The 17,070-nt window shown below is 31.0% G+C and overlaps 1 protein-coding gene across 1 annotated transcript; it reads right to left on the bottom strand.

Moving 5' to 3' along the window:
* Positions 1–4,348: 4,348 nt before the first annotated feature.
* On the bottom strand, positions 4,349–4,798 carry LOC140444259 (uncharacterized). The gene has a single exon (XM_072536004.1). The coding sequence runs from the start codon at positions 4,796–4,798 to the stop codon at positions 4,349–4,351; it is 450 nt and encodes a 149-aa protein (XP_072392105.1).
* Positions 4,799–17,070: the final 12,272 nt, after the last annotated feature.

The raw sequence follows: 17,070 nt of genomic DNA, 5'->3' as shown, positions 1-17,070 counted from the left end.
ATTTCCCTATCATCAAAATACATTTCTTCTTCATAAACATCATTATTTTCTTTTAATAATATCCTATCAACTCTTATTCCTTCTTCTACCTCATCTTTCTGCATAAATTTAATTATTTGCCCTTCCAAAGTTACCATTCTTTCTTCAAAATCTATCTTTACTTTCTTCTTTTCCAATTCATCATTTCCCATTAATATATCAACACATAAATCCTTGACAATAAATCCTTGCATATTAATTTCTTTATTAAGAATATTAATTTTAAAATTGGCTAGTTTATCAATTTCACCCAACTTCTTATTATTTGCACCAATAATTTTAATTTTTGGAATCTTTATTATATCTGATAGTTTTAATGTATTAAAAATAAAATTCTCCGAGACTAATGTACTTTCTGAACCAGTATCTATCATAATTTTAATCATTTTATTTTTGGCCAAAGCATTTATATAAATTAAATTAATAGAGTCAATAATTTTATCCTCATCTAAAGAAATAAATTCAGAAGGTTTTTCATAATAGCAATGGCCTAACTTGTAATTCAGAAAGTTTACTGCACAAAATTTTGATTATTAGAATTGTCAGATTGTATCTGACCACTTGGATCTGATGTCCTATGTCTTTCCCTACTATGACTTCTACTCACATTTTCCTGCCTTGTACTACTTCGTTCCCTGTCTTCGCAGCTTCTATTCCTTCCAACACAATTTACCTGTCTGTTATAGTTAGGTCGCTCTGTATTTCTTCTATTGTTAAAATCTTGTCTATTATTATTAGTACTGTTATTAAAATGTTGTCTATTATAACTAGTATTGTTATTACAATTTTGTCTAATTTGATTACTGTTATTATTATTAAAATTTTGTAAATTATTACCATACCTAGTATTATTGTTATATGATTGTCTATATTGTTGATTATCATTTTTTTTATATTGAAAGTTATTATTGTTTTTTCTGTTGTTAGTATTACTTGTCATATTGCCTCTTTGTATTCTTTGAATAAAATTAATGAAACTATCTATTGTTTGAATATTTTGTACAGTTACGGTTTGCACAACATCAGCATCAAAATGTCTAGATACATTTAAGACTGTTTCATCCTCTCTAAGTGGTGGTTCTAAATATTTTGCAACTGTTATCAGTTTTAATGCATAATCTACCATATTTGATTTTAAATTGTGATTATACTTTCCAAAATATAGAATTTCTCTAAACTTTGCTTGCTCTAATTCACCCCAATAATAATTTAAAAATTTATTTTCAAATGTTTGAAAGTTATCTAAATCATTTTCAATACTAGCAAACCAAGTTGCTGCATTGTCATTTAATGTCACTCTAATATAATCTTTAATATCATTAATATTATTCACAAATCTTAATTTATGTTTTAAACTATTTATGTATACTCTAGGATGCAAATTTTTTATATTACCAGAGAATTTAATCCCAGTCTCATTTGTTAAATTTAAGTAAGGTCTCCCTATGTCTCTCATTTGTGAAATATCATCTATTCTCTGTTCCACATTTCTTATTTGATTACAATTTATTTGGATATTTTGTTGTATATCGTCTAATTTTTCTTCTGTGTTTCTCCTGTCTTCGTTAATTTTTACTTCTAAGTTACATTTCTGTAACTCTATTTTCTGTTCTATATCTATCTTATTATCTTGAATAATCCTCTTTACTTCTGTCCTCTCATTGTCTATCCTTTTCTTGTAGTCATTCCGTATACTTTTTATTTCATTTGCTACTTTTTTCTCTGCAGCTTCAAGTTTTTTATCCATTTGTTTTACAATTTTATTATTATTATCTTCTATTTTCTTTTCTAATTTTCTATAATTCTCTTCCAATTTCTGTTCCATTTTTTTCATGTCTTCTTTGACTTCTTTTGAATTCTCTTCCAATTTTTTTATGTCTTCTTTGATTTCTTTTGAATTCTCTTCCATTTTCTGTTCCATTTTTTTCATGTCTTCTTTGACTTCTTGTGAATTCTGTTCCATTTTGTGTTCTATTTTTTTCGTATTCTCTTCCATTGTCTTGTTCATCTGCATCAATAATGACATCAAAGCTGCCATATTGACATTTTCCTCTCTTTCTGGATTCATTTCTGCAGTATCTTGTGGAGCTTGAACTAAACTCTCCTCTTGTATAGGTTGTGTTTCTACTTCCACATCTTCTTCATTCTTTTTGCTTCTTGTACCTTTCTTTCCTTGAGACATTTTGAGACTTTACTTGTTCAAATATAATTAAAAATAAAATCTATAATTTTTTCTTTCTACTGATAATTAATTTAATTATATGAGAGCACTTATCTTCCCAAACTAATTCTTTTAAATAGAGAGCCACTGCGTTGGGTGCCAAAATTGTTATGATGTGTTTTTTGTTTGAATGATGAGCAATGAGTATTTTTAATAATATATATATAGGGTTTTTATCGCGGTTCTCAAAGAATTAGCTTGTAAGTACTTTTTTAAATTATCTTTATTATAACTATTATGAAACACACATATATATCTAACCTAGTCAATGTAAATTTAAAATAAACTATCTTTAAACTGATATCCTTATAAAACTAATTAAATTCTATAGACAATCTAAAATTTAAACAAACTATCTTCAAAATTGTAATTGTTATGACACTAACTAAATTATATTAACAAAATTTTGTACCTTTCTTTCACTGAATGCCTAAATGAACTGTTTTCCACTAAGTATATAGATTCTAATCACCACTGAATGTCTTCGTACTTCAGTTATCCTTGTTTTTGTGAAATTACTTTTTTTCAATTATCAGCTTCTACCAATTTAAGATATATTTTTCTTCACCAGCATCTATACACCACCAACCAAACCAGCAAACAGCATTTATATTTATTCTTCTTTTCAATATACCAATATCCAATTATTATAAGTTGATTTATACTAATCTCCAACCATAATATAATTTAATTTCTTCCAATATACCTTTTTTTTATCTTCAATAATTGTTTGTGTATAATTATAAATGTGCATTAAATTATATGCATAATTTTTAATCTTCATTTAACTCACTATATTAAACATTTTGACTATTTGTACTTGATTCACTGACTCCAACTAACTTTCATAATAAACTGCTTGACTTCTGACTAAAAACTTCCAAAAACTTCTGAACAATTGACTTCACTAAGTAAATGTATCTATCTTCTAACTAACTTTCATGATAAAACTGCTAAAAACTGCCAAAAACTGCCTAAAAACTGCCATCTTGAATCCAAATCACGGGTATTTATATGTTTTTGGATTTTCTAGAACTATCTCGTAAGATATCATGTTCCAATTTGTTCTATTAACTACTTGTCTGAATTTTCTGGAACAAACCATTTCGCAAACATGGCCATCTCCGGAGATCCAGAGAATTCCATTCTTTTCTATTAATAATTTTGTTTACATTTAGGCTTTTCAGATCAGAATATATAATTAAATTAGTAACTTAACATTCTAATTTAATAAAATACACATTTCAAACAATATATTATTATAATAACCCCACTTATATTCGTATTATGATTCTTAATTTGACACTTGGAGTATGTATAGTTGGTTGCCTAGGCACATGGCTCACTTAAATCTATTATTTTACAACCTATCATATTTTTCTATTATATCTTTACAACTATTATATGCTAATTTCTTAAAATGCCCTCACATAAATATATTTTTATAAAATTCTCTAGTATATAACTTATTTAAAATAATCAAATACTTTTTAATATCTAATATTATGTAGTATATAACTTATAAATTATTTTCTATAAACCCTAATCGTCACAATATATATATATATATATATATTACATATTAGCCTCGAATATCGGCTATCAATGCGGCTCTTGTTCAGTGCTTCTATAACACTATCGAGTTCTACTGAGTCGAATGCTTTGTGGAAGTCTACGAATGTTACAGCTAAGGGCTTGTTATATTCTATAGATTTTTCGATGAGTTGTTTTATTGTTTGGAGGTGATCGTTGGTTCCAAAGTTTGCTCTGAATCCAACTTGTTCTCTACTTTGATATAGGTCTAATTTCTTGTCTAATCTTGTGGTGATTACTCTCGTGAAAAGTTTATAAAGATGGTCTAACAGACTGATTGGTCAGTAATTTTCCTGATCAGTTTTTTTCTCCTTTTTTGTGTAGAAGAATTGTTTTGGCTCTATTTCATTCAGATGGTATGGATTTCTTTGTCAAACATAGATTAAAGAGATCTTTTATTTTCCTCATTAGAGGTTCACCGCCATTCTTAACAGCCTCGATCACAATTCCATCGTCTCCTGGTGATTTATTGGATTTAATTTTATTCATCGCTTGTCAAATTTCACTGAGAGTTATTTCTGGCATGAGCTCAAAGCCTTGATTTAATATTGTTTTGCTTATTGCATCTTTTAGCTGTGTTTCGTTCATCCGTCTGCTTTTATAAAGTTCTCCATAGAAGTCTTCTACTATTGTTAAAAGCTCCTCTCTATTTGTTGTTATTTCGTCAGTTTTGTTTTTTATTTTAACGATCTGACTTTTTCCATTATTTAGTTTTCTTCGTAGACTTTTTAGGCCTTTATTATTTTCTATGGTTTGTTCGATCTTTAGTGTATTGTACTTTCTTAAGTCTTTTCTTATTGCTTTCTTGACTTCTCTGTTTATCTTTCTCTTTTGCTCTCCATTTGGATCATTTCTTTCTGTAATAAGATTTCTTTGCTTCATCAAATTCCTGGTGTCAGTACTAAGTTTTTCTTCATTCTTATTTCTGGGACAGTGTTTTCTCATGCTTTCTCCAATGGCTTGCGTAATATGTTGGTTTAGTGCATCTATGTTGTCGTTGGTTTCGACGGTTTCGTTATATATATTGTCATACTTCTTCTTTCCCAACCAAAGAAAAAAATAAATAAAAAGATCCATCGGAATAAAATTTTAAGATATCATTATAAACAAAATGTATATAGTAATTTAAGATAAGATTTAGTGTAGATAAGAATAGAAATTTGTTTGGCAAACGACCTTTTTCCGTTTCCAACAAAATTATCAAAAAACCCCTTTGTGTAGCATTAGAAGTCATTTTACCTGTAAGTTAATCTTGTCATTGTTTATGTATTAAATGACCATATTCTAATCTTTGGAAACAGGTATAGATTGTGTATTAACAGACTGAGGATAGAAAAATCAATTTTTATTTATTCTTTCTATGAAACAGTAATTTGGTTTTCCCAAAGATACACAGAATTTTTAGAACAAACATTAACAGAAGTAAACAAGATTTGAGCTTTTGATTGGATAGTCGTTTTTGAATGGTAATGGGGTTAGCCTGATTAGGAGACGGGGAGAGGCAGTTGTAATTTGGTCATCGAAGGAAACAGTCGTTTTGTGAGAAGATAGGATTTGGTTCGTGAGTTTGGATACTGGCATTGTGAAAAGAAGTGAATAATTTTGCAGAAGGAGATAACAAGTAGATTAAAAGAGGTCCTTGTATCTACCGTGGGCATTTTGTGAAGGCAGTATATGTGAAAGTAGTTTTACGGCATCAAGTTGACAAAAGGAGGTCCTTGTGGCATAAATAAGTAGCTGAGTTTTTGGAGAAGTGAATCAGGTGTTTTTGTGTAGTCTGCAGGAGGTTTGCAGAGACGTTAGGAAGGAGCCGAGGTGCCAAAGAGGAGAGATCATATCGTTGAGGAGACTGGATTTTTCTGGGTATGTGCCAACATACAATGCAATAAAAAAAACTGTAAGTGTTTTGTACAATTAAAATTGGTATCTGTAAAGGATCTGTGTTGACATCATTGTCATTATCATTAAAATTTAAAGAATTGAGTTTTGTTTGACTAATCAAAAGTTAAAGTTTTGCTGTTTTTTGTTTCAAGTAAAGGAAAGTTTAAGAAAAATTAGTTTTCACTTATTATAAATTTTATGTAGATTTAAAATTTTATTATTATAAAAATATCATTTATTTTCTTGTATGCTGATTGATAAGATAACGGCAGAAGTTGAAAATTGTTTTATTCCTTTTTTATATAAAATAAAGAATACTTAATTTTTGTAATATACTATTTTCTTTTATTATTATCTTTTTTCTCTATCTCGATAAAGGACAACTAGAAAATCTTTGAATCCATCGAACACAGGCAATATAAGGAGTCTTATTTTATATTTGATAACAATTAAATTATAATTTTTTTATTGGCTCAATAAATTAAAATCAAAGTCAAAATAAACAATCATAACAATATATATATATATATATATATATATATATATATATATATATATATATATATATATATATATATATATATTGTTATGATATGTAAAATCGAGAAAAATATTGGTTTGTTTAAAATATTTCAAAATTCAATAACATTAAAATAATTCAGATAAGTAGGATAATATCCAACAAACATTTCGAAGAAGGAGAGTTATTAATTTCTTGAATTACCTGTACTAAACAAAATGTAAGCTTTGCATAAATTATTTCTTTGTTATACTTGAGTGACCCGCATAATTTTAAGTGAAAACAAAAAGACAATTGAACGGGGTTTTCCAAAATACATTAATGCAGTGATTAGAGACAAATAGAAGAGATTTTAGAAAGAGGTTTTTGTTAGTTTTTAAGAATTATAGAAAATATTATTTGTAAATAAGTTTTAGGAAATTTTATAATTATAGGTAAAAATTTGTTTGTTATCGAAATGAAAAAATGGGGGAATTGTGACGAGTTTTGATTGGCGGAGATTGAAAAAGGTGGGATAAGTATGTAGGAAAAAGTTTAGCGAGATTGAGGAGAGAGAAAAGATCAGTTGGTTTCCAAGTCTGGGAGAGGAACGGTGATTGTTCTCTGGCGGTTCCTGAAATGTAGCAAGCAGTAGTGAAATGTTAGTGAGTTTTTGTGGAGTTAGTGTATCTGACAGAAGCTGAAGCAGCAAAATATTGTAAGTCATATTTCTCTACTTATATTCCAAGAGTCACTGTTCAGGCCAACGAGAGATTCAGTTTATCGTAAAGAGAAGATATTCCAAGAGTCATTTTTCACTCGGGCCAACGAGAGATTCAGTTTATCGAGAGGAGAAAGGCTATCATAATTTGAATGATTTGTGCTTTTGAAGGAGATCATTAAGGACGATATACTTGCAACAATCTGTGTAAGATTGCTGTTTACATAGGGAGCGGTTGAGAGGAGATAATATAGTCTACAAGGAACAAGGATTTGGACCACTCATCATCAGAGAGAGATATTTTTGTTTCTGCAGTTTTTTTCTTTTATTGATAACAAAATTTTACACGTAATTGAGAAAGGATATAAATATTTTGATTAGGAGAGTTAGAATAGTTTGGGATTTTGAGTTTTCAATTAATATTGTTTGTACCATAAATTTTGATTGTTCACGTACGGAGAACAAAATTTTGAGAATCCTTATATGAGATTTGTTTATTGGAAACTTTTGAGTGTGAATTATTTCATTATTTTTATTTCAATATATAGTGTTAGATCATATGTGTTTTTTATTATTCCGGTATTCTCTGGACCTTACCTTTCACATGTAATAGCATAGATATTGAAGCACGAATTTAACCCTGAGATAAAAGAATTAAAAATTGTGATAGAGTCATAATCATATCATTTAAATAATTTTAATTAATCAAAAAAATTAATTAGCTAATTATTGCTTGGCGCACCAAGACTTTAAATATCACAATAACTGGCTTCCAAAACGTGGGGCTTGAAAATATCGCAGCTTTACATTTGAAGGAAGGGAAAGAGATCTGGAATAAGTACAGGTGATCCAGAGATAAAAACATATAACATTGAGGGAATTTGAATTTGAAAGTATTTTGACAATTTTTCCAGGGAATATAAATTGGATTTATTGATTGATCGTAGTTAGTGGATATTTACTGCTATTGAATTATTTGATTTTATTTTCTTTACCAATCGTACATTTGATATTTATTTTGAATTATTTGAATTTTATTGATTGCATATTTGATATTTGTCGTGAAAATTTAATACATTTGGGGAGAAATATTGTCGTGTTCTGAAACATATAGAGTGTTGTAAAATTTCACATTTGGCGGGGACAAAAACATTAACGAAAAGAAACAACATGTCGACCACAAGGAGTCAAAGCAAAATGCAAGAAAGGAAGGAGGATAACAGAGAAGAGGAAACAATTGTTGAAGAAGGATCGGATAATGAAGGAAATGTTACAATAGTTGAGGAGAAAAAAGAATTATCAGGAATAGAGAAAATATTACAACTAATGCAAATACAGACACAAACAATAGAGAAAAACCAAAATGAAACATCAAAGAAAATGGATAAAATGGATAGAAATCAACAAGAAACATCACTAAAAATGGAAGAAAACCAACGGGAAACAAAACAAACAATGAGCAATATAGAGCAGCGTCTGGAAAACTATGAACAGGAAATTAGAGGATGTGTTGAGGGGATAAAGAAAGAACTGATACAACAAATAGAAGAGATTAATGAAATTAAAAATGATATGAAAGAACAAGAAATGAGAATTAAAGATAATTTGGAGGAATTAGAAAGCAAACTTGAAAATGTAATGAAAGAAGACAAGAAAGAAATAGAAAAACAAATTGAGGATATCAGAAAACAACGAGAGACGAGAGACAGGAAAGAAGTTATCATCCATGGAACAAGCGAGGCGAAAATACAATTTGGCGGGGATATTCGGAAAACACACCCAGTACCGTTTGTCAAAAATTTGAAAACCAAATTACAACATATTAGATATTTTGACGATTGCAAAGAAACAATTAGAAACCATTTGAAAGAAGGAGCAGCGTTATGGTATGAAAGCAAGGAAGATGAGTTTGAAAATTGGACAGATTTTGAAAATAAATTTCTCAACTATTTCTGGGGGAAAAATAAACAGAGAGAAATCAACCAAGAGCTACAGAATGGAAAATATCACGAAAAAATGGGAATATCTGAAGAAAGATATGCTTTGCAGATATATAACAATTCAAAATATCTAGAATACAAATATTCTACCGAACAGCTGGTAGAAATGATCAGCAGACATTTTGAGGAAACGTTGGAAGATCACGTGATTTTGAGAAACTATCAAGATATTGATAGTTTGTGCCAATTCCTTCAATTAAAAGAAGCGAAAAGAAAAGAAATGAGAAATAGAAGACAACATGACCAATATAATGGAGCGGAAAGAAGGTATTCATCAAATTATGACCAGAGAAACCGACATCCCAGATCAACAAACGAATATATAGAACGAATATATAGAATATATAAACGAATATAATAGGCCGAGAAATTACAATAATTACAATAGACAACAAAATTACGATAACAGGAATGACACACAACAGAGAACATATGAAAATCACAACAGGAATAGAGATGCACAAAATCCTCCGAATAGGAATACTAACGAACAAAGGGACGATAGAAATAACCAGAGCTTCCAACAACAAAATAGAAGGGAGATGAATCATGTAGCAATAGGAAACGACAGACAAATTTCTAATTCTAATCTAATATTTTTAGATGCATTTATAAAACATAAAGCGATTAAAATTGTGATTGATTCTGGATCGGAGATATCGCTAATCAATAAAAAACTAGTAAAAGAATTAAATTTGGACAGATTTGTGTATAAGATTCCTAGGGTTGATTTAGTGGGTGCAAACAATAAAAATTTGACGACAGTAAACGAAGGCTTGGGAGTACAGATAAGAGTGGGAAACAAATTCCATATTATGAAATGTGTGGTGATTGAAGATTTAAATCATGATATGATAGCGGGAATTGATGAATTGAGGAAAAAAGATATCACCATAAATTTTTCGGAAAATAAACTGGAAATCAGAGCAGAACCAGACAACACAGGAGAAGAAAAGCAAACAGATAGGAAAACAAATTCTGGAAGGATCAATGCACAGGAAAAACGCAAAGAAATCGATATGACTGTAGAGGATAAACCGAAAGTACAAGAACAAGATCTAACAGAAAAGAAAAAGAGAAGGAAGAAAAAGAAGAAGAGTTCGAAAAGAAAGCAGGAAAATAAGATGGAGACCAGAGAAAAACAGGAAATAGAAGGTACAGAAGAATTGTTGACAACCGACGATAAAACAGAATGGAAGCAGGAAGAAAAAGAAGGTATCATCAGAGAAGTGAAAGGAATAGAAACATGGTGCTCGGAATACCAAAGGGAATTAGAGGATAAAAAGAAAACAGAAGAAAAAATGGCACTGATGGACGAGAATCCAGAATTTTGTGAAGAAGTATTATGGACAGTGAACACATGTGAACAAAAGGTGGATGAAAGAAAAATAAATTGTGGAAAAAACATGGAGAAGGAAATAGAGAAGATTTTAGGAAACCATGGAGATTTTGTTAATAAAGTAAATCAAGTGGTTAAAAATTATGAACTTTCTTTTAAGGGAAAATACTTGGAAAAATTTAAAACGAAAATATATCCAATCCCGTATAAAGACAGGCAATATACGGGGTATTTTAACATTCACGACATTTGTCAGTATCATAAGTAGATTTTAATAACATAGTGAAATAATTTGATCCTAGAAAACTTTTGTCATTTTTAAAATTTAACAAAGAGTTTTCGGCAGATCAAATGGCGGGGATTTGTTATGATATGTAAAATCGAGAAAAATATTGGTTTGTTTAAAATATTTCAAAATTCAATAACATTAAAATAATTCAGATAAGTAGGATAATATCCAACAAACATTTCGAAGAAGGAGAGTTATTAATTTCTTGAATTACCTGTACTAAACAAAATGTAAGCTTTGCATAAATTATTTCTTTGTTATACTTGAGTGACCCGCATAATTTTAAGTGAAAACAAAAAGACAATTGAACGGGGTTTTCCAAAATACATTAATGCAGTGATTAGAGACAAATAGAAGAGATTTTAGAAAGAGGTTTTTGTTAGTTTTTAAGAATTATAGAAAATATTATTTGTAAATAAGTTTTAGGAAATTTTATAATTATAGGTAAAAATTTGTTTGTTATCGAAATGAAAAAATGGGGGAATTGTGACGAGTTTTGATTGGCGGAGATTGAAAAAGGTGGGATAAGTATGTAGGAAAAAGTTTAGCGAGATTGAGGAGAGAGAAAAGATCAGTTGGTTTCCAAGTCTGGGAGAGGAACGGTGATTGTTCTCTGGCGGTTCCTGAAATGTAGCAAGCAGTAGTGAAATGTTAGTGAGTTTTTGTGGAGTTAGTGTATCTGACAGAAGCTGAAGCAGCAAAATATTGTAAGTCATATTTCTCTACTTATATTCCAAGAGTCACTGTTCAGGCCAACGAGAGATTCAGTTTATCGTAAAGAGAAGATATTCCAAGAGTCATTTTTCACTCGGGCCAACGAGAGATTCAGTTTATCGAGAGGAGAAAGGCTATCATAATTTGAATGATTTGTGCTTTTGAAGGAGATCATTAAGGACGATATACTTGCAACAATCTGTGTAAGATTGCTGTTTACATAGGGAGCGGTTGAGAGGAGATAATATAGTCTACAAGGAACAAGGATTTGGACCACTCATCATCAGAGAGAGATATTTTTGTTTCTGCAGTTTTTTTCTTTTATTGATAACAAAATTTTACACGTAATTGAGAAAGGATATAAATATTTTGATTAGGAGAGTTAGAATAGTTTGGGATTTTGAGTTTTCAATTAATATTGTTTGTACCATAAATTTTGATTGTTCACGTACGGAGAACAAAATTTTGAGAATCCTTATATGAGATTTGTTTATTGGAAACTTTTGAGTGTGAATTATTTCATTATTTTTATTTCAATATATAGTGTTAGATCATATGTGTTTTTTATTATTCCGGTATTCTCTGGACCTTACCTTTCACATGTAATAGCATAGATATTGAAGCACGAATTTAACCCTGAGATAAAAGAATTAAAAATTGTGATAGAGTCATAATCATATCATTTAAATAATTTTAATTAATCAAAAAAATTAATTAGCTAATTATTGCTTGGCGCACCAAGACTTTAAATATCACAATAATATATATATATATATATATATATATATATATATATATATATATATATATATATATATATATATATATATATATATATATTAATTAGGTATATGACAAATGCATACATTGCAAAAAAACGGTTATTGTTGGAAGTATTTACCGATTATTAGGTAGATAGCAAAATTATACTTTTGAAACGATGTTTAGTTTCTAGTACTAATTATTTATTTTTTTGCCTTAGTCATGCACCTTAAGTACTCAGTATAATTATTTTTATCATATGTCTACTATTATAGAAATTATATTTTAAAACAAAGAAATGATAATAATTGATGAATTTTGTTATCGCTCTAGTAAATTAGCAATAACAACAATTATATTACAGCTGGTTGTACGTTTTGATGTCAATAAAACTTTTGAAAAAAGAACATTAAGTATCTTACGAGTACTGGAAAAAATAAAAAAATCATTTTTTTAAGTGTTATATCTTCCTAGAATGTCGATATTTGATTGCAAGATTTTCATTTTATCTGCTACTTATCGGTATAGTGATTTGGTAATGGTAAATGATAGGTAATTACATACTTATTAAAACTTTTTCGCCCAAAAGAAATTTGCTTATAGCTTTTTCTGTGCCTCCATGACCTTTAAATTTTTGATGGAATCTTTCATTCTCCTCATCACTTCCTAAACCAAGATTTTTTGAAAACCAGCAAGGTGGCTATGTAAAAAATGTAGTTTGTTGCTCATATTACATCCAAGCAATCAAAAACACTCTAAAAGTTGGTGGACAATTTCAGCATTATTCTGTGTTTGTATATTACCAAGAAAGCCTTTAACAATTTTTTTAAAAGCCAACTAATCATTATTTTTAATTTATGGTATTCATGGGCCTTTATTTTTTCAAGGAAATGCCAAAATGATGAACAGTCTCCTTTAATAGACTCGGTATGAATGAATTTTTTAATGAGACCCAATTTTATATGTAAAGGTGGAAATTATAATCCCTGTTTGATGCCTCTACGCAATGCGATCTTTCTGGTGACCCTACTACCGGCGGTCACGTTCATACGGCAGTTCAAGTACGAGTCCATCACCTACAGCTTAACTGTAGCGTCTGCCCCGTAGTGATTCAGTGTCCGCTCAATTGATCGCTGAGAGTCTGTGTTAAGAACTTTTTGAAGATCTGTCGATATGATGTTGAATAAACGAATGCCTCTTCTCCTCTCTTTGATGACCATTTGAAGCATCACATTATGCAACAGAACGCCATCTACCTGGCTAAATCCTCAGTCAGGGCCATTGGGTCATTAAACCCTTTCATGGCGTCTATTTTCAACATCTGAGGTATTTATTAAAGGTTTTGACTTATTCCCCAACGTTTTTCTTTTGTCGCTTCCCAGCACTTACAGAGATAAATCCCGCGGTGGTATACTCATTCAGTATACCACCGCGGGATTTATCATCTGATTTGAGTATATCTAAAAGGCTCTATCTCTTTATCTGACCATCCGTTCTTATTTGTGTAATATTCGTCGACGTAAGAAGTAATTGCCACACAGTCTCTCACCGGAACGGGCTCATCAACTTCAGGGATCAGCACATCATCAGACGCATGTTCACCGTGCTGACCCGCGTTGTTGAGCAGAGGCGTGGGGAGGGTGTCCGATTCACCCTGAGCTAGTGCTCTCACTAACGAGGTTTCTCCCTCCGAAGAGGCATAAGTCGCGAAAGTATCGGTGTTAGAAGGTCCCTGGACCCAGTGGTCGATTCCGACGTCGCTCTTCCTCCCTGAAGGAATTTCTTGTATTCCGGTTTTTCGCAAGCATGCCGGATTTGATCCTTGGTATTATCTGAGAATATCTCCATCGAATACTTCAGAATAAATCGGTCTTCGTACTGGAATTCCTCCTGCCCCATTCGAATGAGAATCTCGTCAGTGAATCTCACTAGCCTACCAAGATTCTCGTACTTCAGCTGGAACTCACTGTTCAGCGTGGGCGCGGAGCATGCGTTCACATATACCGTAGGCGTTGTCATCATCTTGCCGTGGTCCTCGCCAGCGTAGCCTTTGTATGTGAGTAGCCATACCGGCTTGCGTGGCGAGTTAGTTATACACACGCAGATGACCATCTCGTTCGATGAAATGAAGTTAGCTGGATGAGTAGGAAGAAATAACTTACTCAACGCTTAGATATATTTGAAATCTACGCTAACTCGAAATCCTAAGCTTCCAGGAAACTGGTAGGGTATACAGTCTTAGGAAGTTCTAAAACCTGAAAGGATAGTAACTGTGCGGACTCAAGGCTCTCAAGGGAACTAGTCAAGCTTGTTTAGTTCCTACTAGTATCTAGTATATCCATCTAGTCTACTAGTCTAGGTCATATAGTCTACTAGTCAAGCTTGACTAGAAGACTAGATGGTGCACACTCCTAATCAGGCACACCCTGTACAATTAGCGTTCGTCATTCGGTAAATCAGACTCCTTGATTTGAAATGTGCTCGTATTTCTGATCCAGCGAATATAGAACCCCAACTCTATCGGGAGGTTTGTACTAGGACGGTTTTACTGGTAAGGTGAACACGACGTTCACCAAGAAGCAAATATAACGGAAAAAGTAACCAGCGGTTTGGATAATGCAAGTTGTCGCTAATTTTGGCCAATCCCACATTTAAAGCAAGGGCGTGTCCAAGTCACACCCGCGACTTAGACACGCCAGACAGGAATTACTCATGAACGACAGAGAAGCTTACTCTGTGCTCTATGAGCTGGATTAATGGGAATGTATGATTCAATTCACACAGGCACTAAAACACTAATTTTGGTTTAGTTTCGCTTTTTTACTTCGATGTCCAGTTCAGGAAACATATGTTGTTAGCTCACAGTCTCACTATTACCTAACAGACCTGAAATTCACGTATATCTTCCCTTCTTGACATGAAATAATCTATTTGGGATATTTGGGAGTGATAGTCTACTAGACTTTCTCTTTTTTTGAAAGCATGTGTTAACAATCGTCTTATTTAATGCTGTTACTAATTCAAGCATATCATCTCTAACTGCATTTCTAGTTCCAAAGCCTAGTCCTCTCTGTATTGCTTCATATCTTATTTTAAATTGTCCCACATGTGCATTAAAATTACCTCCTATTATAACTCTATGGTGAAATTTTTAGCAACATCTAGCACTTGTTTATCAAGTATAAATTTCACTGTAAATATTCTATTACTTCTTATTCTTACAACTCCTAATTATTTCTATCAGCAACTGTACCAACTTGGACTGTTATCTATAAAAATTTCCTAACTTTATTAAATAAAGTATCAGAACCTTTTCAAATACTTTTTGACCCCGACTGTGCTTTACCTATGTGATTATAGTAAGTTTTTGTGCCTATTTACCTACATTTTCATTATATGTAGTTATTAAAAACCATGTGAAAGTTCCCTGTATTATTGTAAGCATTTTCAGTTACTTTTACTACATTCACAAGTAGGCCATGACATCGCATTATTCCTTAATTTCAACTAAGAACACGCAATCACAAGGAAGTTGCAAAAAGTAAATAAATGTTTATATCCTTCCATTTGATAAATTTATACGACATATTTTTTGTATATTGATTTATTAGTTTTTAATTAAAGTTTTCTAATTATCTTAAAAGTAAAAGTATCTGTAGTCCAGGTTGTGGGGCCGCTCTCGTAGGAAAAATATTTCTGATTCGGTTTCTTTACAGATTTCTGTTCAAAATTGTCCCCTTTAAACAAACAAGAAAGATGCCGGGCAAAATTTTTTTACAGGAACTGTTTAAACAATTTTTTTTAAACAAATTCCAAAAATTACCTTTTTTGCTCCAAAAAACATTTTTTGGGGTTTCTGGGCCATTATTAACAAAAAAATAACTGTTGTCATTTTTCTCTTAAGTTAATAGCTTTCGAGTTATAAGCGATTTAAAATCTGAAAATGCGAAAATACGCATTTTCGAGGCTTAAAAACATATCTTCGTAAAAATTTGATTGAATTTTGACAATGTGCCAGTTTCTTGTATAGAATTTCCAATCTCCGAAAATTTTGAATAACGCTGGGCCCATAACGGTTTCTTAATATTGTTCTGAAGCTATTTTCTTGTGGCATTTTAAATTAATTTATATTTAAATGGGAATAAGCAACAATTAAAGGTTAAAATACGTTTATTAACGTTTCAATTTCCACTTCGGAAATTGAAAAAAAAAAAAAAAAAAATTAAAAACCCATATTTAAATAATTTTTTTAAGTAGCCAAGTGATTAAATTAAAGTTTAAACATTCAATTTTAAGATTTTGTTTAAGATAATTATTTGACTGTTCAAGTGCACAGATGTATTGAGATCTCCGCTAGTTAATCAGTGGCAATTAAGTAGTAATTAAGATTTCTGTAAGCTATCACGATAAATTCAAGTAGCCGTAGGTAACGAAATATTTAAATATTTATAATGTTTCCTATTCATACCGAAACGGACGCACTAGATGCTACTAGTCCAACAAAATAATGCGATGATCTCAGAGAATACACAATGTTCACAAAATGAGCAGTGGCACAGCTGGAAAAAACCGAACAACATAAGGGTTAACTGCAATTGCTGATGATTCACAAAAGAAATTAAAATAAGATAAACTTGAAGACTGCACCGATAAAGAAAATTAAGCGTATGAAACGGGTAGGATAAGAAACGAAAATAGGAAAACTAACAAAAAATGTAAAATGGATACCTCATTATCTCTTCCCTCTCCGCAAAAATAAAGTGCAGAAACAGAAATTGAAAAATCAATCAAAAAACTAAAACCACCACCTCCGGTTGTAGTAAAAGGTTTCCAAAGTGCTGTTGACCTGAGCAAGCTTCTCACTGAGGCTGGTAGGGTAGTACTGAGGAGTACTATGAAAATCAGAAACAGTGAAGTTGACCTACAAAAACTACAATAAAGCCACTAAAGCTGACAAAAAATTCAAAAGTAAAACTAAAAAACAACTAGATATGTTCATCCTAACATTTAGA

This window comes from Diabrotica undecimpunctata, chromosome 6 (genome assembly GCF_040954645.1).
Source record: "Diabrotica undecimpunctata isolate CICGRU chromosome 6, icDiaUnde3, whole genome shotgun sequence".
Taxonomy (NCBI): Eukaryota; Metazoa; Arthropoda; class Insecta; order Coleoptera; family Chrysomelidae; genus Diabrotica; species Diabrotica undecimpunctata.
Note: the sequence above shows the minus strand (reverse complement) of the source record. Positions and strands in the feature narration are given on the sequence as shown.